Raw genomic sequence first — 14,342 nt, 5'->3', positions numbered from 1 at the left:
TTCAGCTAATGAAATAACGACTGAACAGTACATCCCAAGACTAGACCATCAGCAATGTTTCCAACTCAGATCTCTGAGGTGAGAACAGTGGACTCTACTCCTCAGCACTGTGGTTTCATCCCCTCGGACCTGAGATCACTATACCCGTTTCTCCTTGACTACTGGCCCTATGACTAAGTTTTCTCTTCGTAGTTCTCTAAAGGCCACCCTCTCTACCAAAAAGTGTGACTTTGAATCAGGTGTTAGTAAACACTTTCTGTGAAGAGACTTTTGGTGCCTTTGAGTTGGTTCCAACTCATAGTGACCCTATGTACAACGTAACAAAACATCACCTGGCCCTGCACCCACTGTCTTCATAAGTGTGCGTATGTTTGAGCCCATCATGCAGCCACTGTGTCGATCTATTTCATCCAGGGCCTTCCTCTTCACCACGGCCCATCCACTTTGCCAAACATAATGTTACTTCTCCAGCAACTGGTCTCTCCTGATAATATGTTGAAAATACTTGAGACAAAGTTTTGCCATCCTTGTTTCTAAAGAGTTTCTGGCTGTACTTCTTCCAAGCAAATCCCTTTATTGTTTTGGCAAACCATGACACTTTCAATATTTTTTGCTAACACCATAGTTCAAATGCACCAATTCTTCGGTCTTCTTTATTCAATGTCCAAGTTTCACATTCAGGTGATAAAAAACACCATGGCTTGGGTCGGCCGCATCTTATTTCTCAAAGTAACATCCTTGTTTTTCAGTAGTTTAAAGAGGACTTATACTGAAGACTTATCTAATGCAACTCATCTTTTGATCTCTTGACTTCTGCTTCCATAGCATTGATTGTGGATCCAAGCAAGACAAAATTCTTGACAACTCCAACCTTTGTTTTACGTCTCATGATGTTACCTATTGTTCCAGTTGTAAGAATTTGGGTCTTTATATGAGTTGTCATCCATGCTGAAGGCTGTAATCCTTGATCTTCCTCGGCAAGTAAGGTTGTGTTATCACAGGTGTTAATTCGACATCCTCCAATCCTGATACCCCATTCTTTTTCATATAACCCAGCAGTTTCTGATTATTTGCTCAGCATACAGATAGAATATGATAGGAGACAATCCTGACACACACGCCTTTCCTGATTTTTAAACCATGCAGTATTTATTCCCTTGTTCTGTTTGTATAGGTTCTGCAGAAGCACAGTGAGTTGCTGTATCTAGGGTTATGATTTGCACAGTCAAATGCCTTGGTATTCTCAAGGAAGTACAAGCACATATCTCTCTGGTATTCTTTGCTTTCATCTAAGATGAAACTAGTAATGATATCCCCCTTGTTCCATGTCTTCCTCTGCATCTGGCCCAAACCTCTGGAAGCTGAGCTCCCTGTCAATGTACTGCTGCAACCTTATTTCCATACCTGCTATTCAAGGCTTTGGCACCTTCTCTGTATGTCAGTGTTTCTCCCCAGTCTACATGCACATCCTGCTCAATGTCTGCAGGATCCCACCTCCAAGCCTTATCACCACCTGCTTTCCAAGGTACCTCTCACTGGTGTTAAAGATATAGATGTCCACAGTTTTAAAAGTCAAACAATTCTACAAAGCTTTTAACAAAGGGCTGCAGTCCTTGGCCCAATCAGGCACACGACTTCAACTCCAGGACATTTTCATCTGTCCACGAAGGAGATGCCTACTCCTTCTACACAGGGAACACCAGGATTTCCTTTCTTCCATGTTCCACGAACTACCTCTCCCAAGGAAAAAGACTATAATTTTGGTTAGATAAATTCCATGTTACATTGTTTTACACATCTAAGTTTTCATTGCTAACTTATGCTCTATACTATGATTCCATTTTATTTCCTATAATCTTTGCTATTGACTTAGTTTCCTGTGTACCTCTCACTAGCTCATCTCTAAAATCCCTGCCAGCAGCTTTCCTCTTGTCCCATTCCAAGCTCATGGTTTTTCACAGACCATCCTGTTCCACAGCAGTCTCTTCCTCAACACCTTCCCATCTCTTCAGTGCTGTCCCCTCCTTCCTAGATTCCCTGTCTTCTCTCTTTGTTCACAGCATCATTTCAGATCTTCTAGTAGCTTCCTGAGTAAAGATACCAGGAAAGTAAAAGTTTTGAAACCTTGTATCTCAGAAAAAGACATTTTTCTACCTTCACACTGGGTGATAGTTTGGTTGGGTACAGAATTAGGTAGCTGTGGTAGTACATAATTTCACATCAATCTGATCATGTGTAGTGGTGGGAATTTAGTCTGTCTATCAGGCCACAGGTTGATGACCTCATTTGGAGGTGTGATCAAGATAAATGGAGGCTGGACCCCTCTCTCTCTGTTTCACCTTCCTCCTGGTGAGCAACTTGGGAGACCTGCCAGACCTCTGGAGATGAGTCCACCACAATTGAATCCACTAGACTTTACACCCACCAGCCTATGATCTCCCTGAATTCTGCATCATTGCTTGTGGCTGCATGAGTCTGAAGAGGGATTTATGGACCAATATTGGACTTATGGACTTGATCTGTACTGGTCTGGGATGTTTTCTTAAACAATTACTCTTAGATATAAAGCTTTCTTATACATATGAGTGTATCGGGATTTGTTTCTCTAGTCAACTGGACCTAACACAATAGCAAACATGTCTCCCTCAGAATTAGAGAATTGTTCATCGTCCCCTGGCTCAGAGTGCTGCCTCTGATTCTTCCTGGTGGTTTGCTTGCCATCTGTGTCCTCCCCACAGAGAGCATTCAGAATCATGCTGTCCAGTCCCAAGTTTCATTATAGGAGGTTGTTAGATTAACTGAGACAGGTATTAGGAAGGCCTGAAGGAAATGAAGGCAAATGGCAAGAAATGACAAGTCATAACAAGGCTACAGAAAAAAAACCCAACAAATTCTATGATAATCAGAATCTAATATTAGTGTCCTAACAGCAGTAATTACAATGACTCAACTACCCCACCTCCTTGAGTAGGAATCCAACATTTATCCATGTTGTTCTCACGGTGTTCTCACAATCTTCATTCAGAATTTTAAGGATAATACTAGAAGCTCAATCAAAAGTATAAGACTTGGGAAGAAAAGATTTACAAGACTCATAACTGATGTGGGATTTTTATCCAGAATATTTAAAGAATTCTTACAATTAGAAAAAGATAATCCAATTGAAAATTGGACAAATGGTTTGAATGGACATTTCTGTCTCTTATAGACAAATAAATATATTTATCTATTTTTTTATTTACAAACACACACACATAGTCAAGGAGCACATTCAAAGAGGTTCAGCATCATTACTTATTACACCACTTTATACCTCCTAGGGTAACAAAGACAAGTGCTGGCCAGGATGTGATCAACTGACACCCTCATGTACTGCAGTGGGAATATAAAATGGGAGAGCCACAGTGAAATCAAGGCTAGTTTCTCACAGTGTTAACTAAATAGTCACCATGTGACCCAGCAATTCTCCTCCTAGGGAAACAAGGGTAAGTAAAAAAGTACTGCTATGAGAGTTACAGTTCCTGTGTGTACAGCTTTATTCCTTGTAAATATGTCTTGGTGATCTGTAGATGACTGCAGATAAGTTTTTTTGGTAATACACATGTCTCCATCTCTTTAGGGTGCCTTTAAAAAACATACTTTATGTGCTCTTAGAAAAAGTGACTAAAGCTGATCAGGGCTATTATCAAATTTTTAGCAAAATTTAATCACTTTCCCAAATCAATGAAGCTCTGAGACAGGTATGCTGCCTTACACAAAACAGTTTTCAAATGGATCAAGAGCTGTAAGGAGTTGGAAAGGCTTCACAGATGAATTTAAGGCAGAGAGGGCAGCTTAGGTTACAGAGAGTGTTTTCTGAGATCCCAAAGGGGTAATCTTGATAAGTTTACTCAAGAACACAAGATGATCATGCAAGCTTGTTATGAAGTTTTAAGAAAATTGAGAACTGCATCAATGAGAAAAAGATACAGACAATTCTCATCCTTAGACGGTAACAGGAGCTGTACTATGAGGATTTCATTGGGAAAGTTCTGATTGTGCCCCTTCAGATTTTTTGTGACCCAAACATAAAGAACACTGAAAAAGAAGATGATGAGTCCCTTAAGGTTGTCAACATTGCCGTTTTGATGTGCTACAAATCAAAGAGGGGCAGACCTCTTCAAGGGAGGGTTAGAGAGGAAAATACATAAACCTTGGTTGAAATGCATAAACCTTGATGGAGGGCATATCAAGGAATGACAGTTTCACATTGATATTTCTGTTTAAAAAAGGTTTCTATGACTTTGTAGCACTATGTTCTGATTTACTATCCCCAACAGAAATGAAAACATATATCCACACCAGAGTTTGTATAGGAGTGTTCACAGAAACAGGATTCACAATAAGCAGAAAGTAGAAACAACAAGGCATACATCAGTTGGCATTTGGATAAATTGTGGTCCACCTGTACAATGAGAGATTTGGCAATGAAAAGGAATAAACGGATGGTTCACTTGGTTTGAGCTTGACTAGATATGCTAGCTAAGGAAAGAAGCCACACAGGAAAGAACTACCTATTGGATGAGTCCCTTTATATAAAATGCCCAGACCAGGCACGCTTAGGGGCAGAAAGTAAATTGGTCTACAGCAACTCCTTTTTTCAGCTAGCAGCAACCTCTCTCCAGTCATCAGCCTCTCAGCCACATGGTCCCTTTGGCCTCTGCTTTTGTGGGCCAGGAAGTCAGGCTGCCACTCTGACTTCAATAGTCCCATCATCTCAGCGCTTTCGCTCTGTCTCAGGGTCTCCTTGCCTTGGCCTCTGGTCTCAGCCTGATTCCTTTGCTCTGTCTCATGGTCTCTGTGCCAGTCTCTGTCTGGAACATGCTCCAGTGGTAGCTCTTCTTTCTTGATGGTCCTGGGATTTCTCTCTGCTTCCCTGATGTCTCTCTTTTATACAAAGGAAAAGCTTTGAGGGAGGTGTGGTTTTTGTCTTTCAGAAGAACACACTCCAAGGAAACAAAGAGTGGTGATCTGGTTCACACACTCTAGTGAGATGGAGTCTCGGATGTACTCCCTCCAAATGAGACTATAGGCAGAGAGGCCATCTCCCCTACACTGAACTCTTCTGCCCAGCAGCATGAAAAGCTCCTCCATGTGAGAGCTGATGTTTTGTTCTTCTCAATTACAGAACCAAATCTGTAGAGATGGCCTACTACTCATAATGCGCAGACAAGCACAGTTTGAGCAAAATGGTTTTTGCCTCCATGGAGATGTCAAAAGGGAAGAGAAAAGTGGCTGAACAACTTGACACGCACCACACAAAATACTTCAACACTGCAGAGGAAGGAACACTCTCACTCAGCAGTAACAGGAAAAAAGGCTTCATCCAAATGGCTTGGGGAAGGAAGAGTCAAGTCACAAAGGACATGCCCGAAACAATTACATTCCTGTCCCCATGCCACAGGCTGGCACTTAATCACATAGCTCTCACAGTCCCAGATAACTAGGAACCATAGACACAACACTCTAAGTTTGATAAACATAAATTAAGTGCTATGTACTTAATGAGCTTTATTGAATCTTTTACATACCACTGCCCCTCCAGACTTCAGCTAAATGGCAGCTGCCTTCTCCAGGTTCTTTGCAAAATTCTACAACGTCTCGACATGTTGTTTCTGGTGTTATAGGAACTTCTGTTAAAATCTGTTCATTGTTGCTCAAGAACACGGTTAATATCATCTGCAAGGGAAAAAAATTAAAGGAGATACATTATCATAAAGAGAATCATCTGAAAATTTAAAGTGATATCTACCCCTGAAATATCTTTGAGATAAACTTTTGGGAAGAGGTGAACTGATTTGACAGTTGAAGCAGAACATCTGAAAGGTTAGCCGCGTCAGGAAGGTTCCTAAAGCTAAGAGCCCGAGAAGGGAACCTGCTTGCCTAACACTGAGAGCCTTTCCACTACAGCCAGCCCACAGTCTGGGGAGGGTGTGAAGTCCAGCCACTGACTTGGTAACACAAAGGCAAGTGGCAAATGCTGGTGGCAGTGTGTTATCACCATGGAGGGAAAAGATTACACAATGAATGCTATCTGAGTGAAGGAACAACTCATCTGGAAAAATAAAATTGGATTTGTACTTAACACCATATACTAAGACAGTCTAGATCAATGATTTAAATATAAATAATAAAACCATAAAGGTGCTAGACTAAAACCTGAGCAAATTCCTTTATAACAATATATAAAAGCCCTAGCTATGACTCAGAACCAGATAGCATATTTTAAAAAATACTGATCTCTTCAAGTATAGTAACTATGAGAATTTACAAAACCAAAAATTTGGGAACTTATTTTTGTAATTCATATCCCTAAAATGTAAAGGTTTTTTTTTTTTTAAAAAGGCACCAAAAATACCAGACATCCAATTTACAAAACAAAATAAAAAGGTGAGGATACAACAAAGTAAAAGAAATACACATACAAATACATTATCTACTATTTGCCAGACTTAAAAAAAATTGCTTGGCCTTAGTTTAAAAAGAAAATTGAAGAAAAATAGAGAAAGAACAAGTCAAGCCACAATAAAAACACTATCATGTTGATTAAAAATCGGAAGCGATCATATTGGAAAGGATCTTTTTCAATGATTATCCCTAAAGTGTAATTAAAATAAGATTTTTTTAAAAACCAGAAATTATCACAGTATTTCTGTTTAGTCTTTGAACAGAGGCAGCTCAGAAACAAAACCTGCATTTATCTTAAATCTCTCTTCTCATTTATAATCGCTGTTGCCAACTAAATGTTTAGTTCATTGCTAAAATATTTTTCTCATAAGTGCCCTAAATATGTACATTTTGAGATTAGATTTTTAAAAACATTTTATTAGGGGTTCATACATCTCTTATCACAATCCATACATATACATACATCAATTACATAAAGCACATCTGTACATTCTTTTCCCTAATCATTTTCTTTTTTTTACATTAGGGGCTCATACAACTCATCACAATTCACACATATACATACATCAATTGTATAAAGCACATCCATAAATTCTTTGCCCTAATCACTCTCAAAGCATTTGCTCTCCACTTAAGCCCTCTGCATCAGGTCCTCTTTTTTTTCCCCTCCCTCCCCGAGATTAGATCTTATATAAACGAAGTTGGTCACTGTTTTTGAACAATTTCCCAGCCCACCTTACAGCCCTGTCAGTTAATTTCCCAAATGTAAACCAAGTGAAGTCTCCTCCTGCCTAGGGAAGCCATTTGGCACCATGGTTTGTAAATTGTAAACAGGAAGCAGGGTTCAGTACTGAGCCACCCTTAGAGTGGATGCTACAGCAGACCTGAGAAGTTCTAGTTGCTTCTCCCCTCAGCCAACCAGATGGACAGTCAGTCGCTAAAGATAACAAACTCTTCATGGACCGACCCTTCACACATTGGGCTGCACTCCCCTTCTCTGTCTGGAATGACCACCTCCACTGTTTACCTGTAAACACCTATTTACCCATCAAAACCCCTCTCATCTGACACCTTCTTAGCCAGGCTTGTTTTTACCCTTTCTCCTAGGAGGCTCATTGTCCCTTCCCATGACAGGGCCCCCTGCCCACAGACCGACCAACCTCCATCACAGCACTCCAGCCAGTCTCCACTCGGTCCTCTTCGCTCACCAGCTCATTGCTCCTCAAAGCACACACAATTCACCATTTTAATCTTGAGGAGCAGAATCTCGGACCAATGATTAGCAGCCCAAGGCTTATCTAGCAGTGCTGCCAAAGCTCCTTTCTTCATGTGTTTTATACATCTAATGCAAGATGAGGCTGTCTGAATTTTACAGCCTCAGAAACCCTACACAGAGATGCCTTGAGTCAGAAGACTCGATGGCAATGGCTGGCTCATTGGAATGGTAAGTAATTTTCCACTCTGATTTCATCGCTTATGCTTTTCCAGAGAGGAGCCCTGGTATCGTAGTTGTTATATGTTGGCTGTAATCCACAAGGTCAACAGTTCAAAATCACCAGCCACTCAAAGATAGCTTTCTACTCCCATAAAGAGATAAAGTCTCAGAAGCTCACAGGGGCAGTTCTACCCTGTCCTTTAGGGTCCCCATGAATCAGCATCCACTCCATGACTGTGAGTTTTTTTGTTGTTATGCTTTTCAGGATCTAAATACATAATGTATTTTCCAAACCACACTTTATAAACCCAGGTGCAAGCGAGTCTGTGCTGCAGCTACAGCTCACAGGAAGCCTCTCTCTCCCTCCCTCCCTCCCTCCCTCCCTCCCTCCCTCCCTCCCTCCCTCCCTCAGTTCTGAGTGATCCCAGTCCACCCCGGACCCTGGAGGCTACCACACTGTCCCAGTGATCATCTGGCCAGTGCAGCAGGCCCTCACATGGCACAGCTTGTGATCAGCAGCTTTGAAAAGGGAGTTCTTTATGAACACACGGCCAGCATGCAGGACTTCATGACACAATTAGAGTGCTTTCTGATGAAGGGAGATTTCTGATAATGAATAAATTCAGAGTAATAGGGGACGGGGCAGGGTAGGCAGACTGGAAAGGCTGTGAGTTTGAACATTCATTCTTAAAAGCTGAGAGCTCCCAAATCACTGATCAGCGGTCAGCAAACAGTACTTGGGTTTTTGTTTTTTTTTACATTCTGCCTATTTGTAAATCCTGCTTTCCCAATTTTGGCAAAATTCACTTTCCCTAATCTGCATTATGAAGTCACAGCTGAATTCACTGTGATCACAAGAGAATTAAGTGTTCCAGGGAAATCGGGCTGGCACTGCCATGGACACTGCTGATTTCCTGGAGCTGAAAAGACATGTGACAGGTACTGTCACACAGCTTAAAAGAAGGCAACAACTAGACTCTCCAACTGAATGTCTTAATGCTCTGACTCTACAAGTATGTTCTGTTTATGCATCTCTGGAACCGTCATCTAGCTTATGACTGATGTCATCGTGTAAGGGGTAGTGGTTTCTCACTCTAGTGAATCAAATATGACAGAGGAGTCTCTGAAACCCAAGAAGATCAGGAAACCAAAGGAAAGGAGGAAGGAGTTTAGTATGGCTATCTCCCCCAGCCCCCCATAGGTTCAAATGCTGATGATGAAAGGTGGTTGGTGGCAGCTGGGGGGATGTCCAGAGACTGACAGAGCATGTGAGGAGAAGGCACCTTCAGTCACTCAGCTCATCCTCCCAACTGACCAGCATCCCCCGCCCCGCCCATCTATGTCCCCACAACATCCGGCTCCCCTGGCAATATTCCCTGATCACACTTGTCTTCCTGTCGGGGCCTACAGACTGCATAGAATCACCATTTGGGCAAAAGCTCCCACCAGAGCAGCACTGACTGCCCAGGCAGTAAGCTGTAACCCTCTGGATGGTCTTGAAATCATCCAAATGGGCCCCAATGGACACTTATTCATCCAAAAAGCTTGAAAACCTCAGAACTAGAGCTAAGACCACAGAGGGCAGGGCTTGGGGGCATAGTGGGGGGCATCTATCTCAGTGTCAGAGTGCACTGCTGGACACATATCCATAGTGGACAGAGAGTGAAAGCTCAGGTAGGCGGGCAGACAACTGGATACCCTTATGAAGGCGCCTAAGAGGGTGGCCTTAGCCTGACTTTCAAAAATGTTGGAGTGGCACAGAGAAAATGCTAGGAATCCAACCTTCATGAACTCAAGCCATCAACTAAGGCTTTGTTAAAGTCCTTTAGACTGGGTATCTAAGAAAGCAAGGCACAGCCTACAGAAAGGCTGAGAGCCATTCAAAACTAGGAACTATCCTACAATCGAAAGGAGAGGCAATAGCAAGTGTGTGAGGGGGCAGGAATGGAGTGTCCTGTCTCCCCCCCTGCAACCCCCTTGCCCCACACTGTGGAAAAGTAAAAGGCCCAGCCACTCTGAAACAGTCAGGCAGCTTCTGAACATGTGAATCCTGGATTTGCATCTGAGCAGCAGCAATCCCAGGCCTAGGTTTCTCCTCAAGAGAATGGCCATCTGATCATGGAAAGTCTTGCACACACAAAAGCCTGCAGCAGTATTATTAATAACCATCAAAGCAGGAAAACAAGCCCAAAGTCCCCCAGTGGCAACCAGATAAACACGTTGGAACGTCATTCCACAACGAAAAGGGATTGAAGTGGTGTATTAACCCGGATGAAATATGAACACAGCATGCTAAGTGTAAGAAGGCAGACACAAGGCTAACAAACTGAACTATTCCAGCCACACAAGAGCCTCAGAGCAGGAAGTCTCTGGAAACAACAGTCATCAATGGTGGCTGGGCTTGGGCTGGAGAGGCGACCAATGCAGATGCAGGTGCACATAGTCTAAAGGGAGGATGGCTGCATTCACTAGTCTATGAATTTACTAGAAATCATGGAATTGTTCACTTAAAATGAGTAATTTTGTGGTACACAAATTATACAACAAAAAAGCAGTTTTTAAAAAGCAGAAATGACAAACTCCCATTTTGGGAATAGGACACTGTACAAGTAGCACAAGACAGCTCAGCTTTGGCCTCAGGTCAACCACTGCTCTGCTCCTCCTGCACCCTCTGGGCTTGGGTTCTGGCCACGAGCTGAGGATAAATGTTGAGCCACCCTTTAGGAGAAGGGTTTGCAGGTTTTTCTGAACTGACCCTCTTAGGAAAGCACAAATTCTCCTGCCCACCTTCCCCACCTGTGCCCACTCTCTACTGGTAGGGGTTGTAGATAGTAGACAACACCTGAGCAGAAATTAAAACAAAACAAAAAAGACCAAACACTAGTCCTTTGTATAGCTACCTTAGTAAGTGCTGGGTAGTGAGTTCATTAAAGCCTCAGAAAAGGACCTTTTGGCCTCGCAGTGGGTCCCATGGTCAACAGAGCCCATCCTTAGCTCCCTTTCCAGCCACCTCAGGAAAACGAAATCTAAGAAAGCACCTTGAAGGCTTCACCCCACTTCCTTGGACACATCACTGAACTACACTCTGGGAGCCAGCCCTCGCTGTGCACAGAGAACCAAGCACATCCAAGGAGGACACCAGAGGAGGGAGCATTCACTTATCTGCCACCAGCACCCACTAGCAAACCCTGCTAGCCCTACTGCCAAATACCCACACTCTGACCGCTTGTCCCTTGGCTGTCTCCCTGGCCCAAGCCTCCATCGACCCTGAATGGGCGCTTGCTACAGTGGCATAGTCTCTGTGTCTTCTCTTGTCCCCTAGGTGTATCATCATGCCACACCAGGGACCATCTCCCTCAGGATAAAGCCCACATCCCAGCAGTGTCTATAAGGCCTGAACACACAGTCACACCTCTCAGATGGCATCTCCTCTACCCTTGCCTTCATGCCCTGGTCTAGCCACATATATTTTCCCGCTATTCCCAGAGCCCAGCAGGTCAGCTCCTGACCCCAGCCGGGCCTTTGCACCTTTGCACCTAGACTACCTTCACACGATTCCCGCCTCCCCAGCAGTCTCTCTCATGAGTGTCTGACACAGTTCCACCTACTGATCTCCATCTTCAAACCCCACTCTGTCATCTTTCTGGGGCACAGCTTCCCCAGATCCAAACTACAGACCCACTGCAGGTGCTGTCTCCACCACTAGGGCAGGAGTTGGCCTCTCCACTGTGTCATCAGTGCCTGGAGAAGGCCTGGTACAATTAGATAGACATTGTCTCCTTACAGTAAGTGGGCCTCCTATGTCCTCATGCCTCTGCAGAAACAAGGCCGACGATATTTTACTCGTGTCAATGAATACACATCAAAGAGAAAAAGCACCTTAAAAAATGTTAGTGTAAAAGTCAGAGGCCTGTCCACATGTGTAAAACCTGGCCAACTGATGGACCAATATCCACAGGGACCTCCCTGTGTCACACTCTTCCTCTTTCCACCAGGTGGCACTGCATGGCTGACAGGGGTGAGAAAAGGTTCCCTTATTCAAATTTTGGAAAGAATTAAGGTTACATTAAGCATAATTTTCCTAATTTGGAGATTATATTACTTTGAGAAGAAATAGAATTTTCGGAAAGCAACAAAAATATTTTTCAAAAGAAAAAGAAAGTATTTAACTCCTATCTACTTAACAGTTAAATATCAATTGAATTAAATCTTAACAACATTATCAGTTCTATTAGTTTACAATTGAACATAAAAAATGTCTTCCATCCATTGGGCCTCCACTCAAGTAAGCACTCCCTCAATGCAAGAATACCTTGTTCTATTAAATTGGCATTCTATGATGCTCACCTTCCCGACACAATCACTGAAGACAAAGCAAGTGAATAAGCAAATGTGGTGAAGAAAGCTGATGGTGGCCAGCTATCAAAAGATATAGCTCTCTGGGGTGTTAAAGGCTTGAAGGTAAACAAGCAGCCATCTAGTTCAGAAGCAACAAAGCCCACACGGAAGAAGCACACCAGCATGTGCGATCATGAAGTGTCGAAGGGATCAGGTATCAGGCATCATCAGAACAAAAAATCTTATCATTGTGAATGAAGGAGGGAGTGCAGAGTGGAGACCCAAAGCCCATTTGTAGGCCACTGGAGATCCCCTTACAGAAGGGCCTCGGGGAGGAGCTCAGTCAGTCAGGGTGCTATGTAGCAACAATGAAACAGAATTTTCCTCTAGTTCCTAAATGCTTTCTCTCCCACCCCCAACTATCATGATCCCAATTCTACCTTACAAATCTGGCTAGACCAGAGGATGGACACTGGTACAGATAGGAACTGGAAACACAGGGAATCAGGGCGGATGATCCCTCCAGGACCAGTGGTGTGAGTGGCGATACTGGGAGGGTAAACGGCAAGTGGGTTGGAAAGGGGGAACCAATTACAAGGATCTACATATAACCTCCTCCCTGGGGGATGGACAACAGAAAAGTAGGTAAAGGGAGACACCGGACAGTGCAAGATATGACAAAATAATAATTTGTAAATTATCAAGGGTTCATGAGGGAGAGGGAGGTGGGGAGGGAGGTGAAAATATTAGGAGCTGATGCCATGGGCTTATGTGGAGAGCAAATGTTTTGAGAATGATGAGGGCAATGAATGCACAAATGTGCTTTACACAATGGATGTATGTATGGATTGTGATAAGAGTTGAAGACATTAAAAAATGTCTTCTATCATAATCTTTCACTGGTAAAACTTGGGTGCATTATGCCTGGGGCACAGACCTGTCTAAACCTGTACACAATGGCCACATTCTGCCCTTCCCCACAGCACCTAGCTGAACCATTACTGGGCACAGCAGCAGTGCTGCTTACTAAATGTAATCTAGCCCCCGAACCTTGGGACAGTCTCTGCATAAAGGAGATGGCACTGCCAGTTCTGACACCTGCCCATGCGGTTGGAAGCACGGACTGGGTGACAGTGGGTTTTTGGCTGTCTGTTTGAATGGTAAACAGGTTTGTGATCTGCTCTTTTGTACAGTGAAACACAGTCAGGGAGGTCCTATGCCATCTCCCTGGCCAACCGCAGCCAGGCCCTTGTGAGCCATTAGGCTCCCAAAGGCTGGCCTTTCAGAACTCGAACACTAGCCCCTTCTTTACAGAACACCTTGGCCAAGGAGCTTTGCTGAAACCTGTCCATCATCATACCCATGCACAGCTTACACTGACAGACAGTGGTGTCTATGCACGAGGAGCACTACCCAGGCCCCGTACCTGGAAGACACTTCTTCCCCTGAGCCACCACTGTCCCTCCCTTGTGACCCATGAGTGGGTTGCAGAACCAGTTCAGTTCCTCTGGATCAGCTTCGATTTTATTTTGAATAGAGGACAAGATAAAAGGGCACAGCACACAGGAAGGGGCGGTGCTCTCTCCTGAGGGTTTTTGAGGACAGACACCTAGCTATGAGGGACTTCAAAAGGGGAATGGACAGATAGCAGAATTCTCCCATGAACTTTTTGAAGCCTGTGTGAGCATGTGCATGTTTAAGAAAGTGTTTCGCAGTGTGGGTTCTGGTCCCAAAAGGTCGAAAGATACTGCTCTGGGAGTGAACCCTATAAAACTGAAAAAAATCACTGAACTAAAAAAAAAGAAAAAAAGCCCCACTCACCCCCATTGTTGGGAAGCTTATTAGGCTCCCGTAAGATAAGGCCTCTCCAAAGTGGGTGAACAAGTAAATGTGATGAAGAAAGCTGATGGTGCCCGGCTATCAAAAGAGATAGTGACTGGGGTCTTAAAGGCTTGAAGATAAACAAGCGGCCATCTAGCTCAGAAGCAACAAAGTTCACATGGATGAACACATCAGCCTGTGTGATCGAGTGGTCCCGAAGGGATCAGTTACCAGGCATCAAAGAACAAAAAATCATATCATTGACTGCACACCTCCATGATAGGATCGCTGAAAACAAATG

At 43.5% G+C, this 14,342-nt stretch overlaps 1 protein-coding gene across 2 annotated transcripts in view; it reads right to left on the bottom strand.

Moving 5' to 3' along the window:
• PPP1R13B (protein phosphatase 1 regulatory subunit 13B) overlaps window positions 1-14,342 on the bottom strand; it is a 97,536-nt gene that overhangs the window by 49,023 nt on the left and 34,171 nt on the right. For both annotated transcript variants that reach the window (XM_075530786.1, XM_075530787.1), the window contains exon 2: window positions 5,571-5,718. In XM_075530786.1, the coding sequence (XP_075386901.1) occupies window positions 5,571-5,718 (148 nt within the window). The remainder of the gene's footprint in view (window positions 1-5,570; window positions 5,719-14,342) is intronic.

This window comes from Tenrec ecaudatus, chromosome 14 (assembly GCF_050624435.1).
Source record: "Tenrec ecaudatus isolate mTenEca1 chromosome 14, mTenEca1.hap1, whole genome shotgun sequence".
Taxonomy (NCBI): Eukaryota; Metazoa; Chordata; class Mammalia; order Afrosoricida; family Tenrecidae; genus Tenrec; species Tenrec ecaudatus.
The sequence above is the reverse complement of the archived record's forward strand: the minus strand, read 5'-3'. Positions and strand labels throughout refer to the sequence as shown.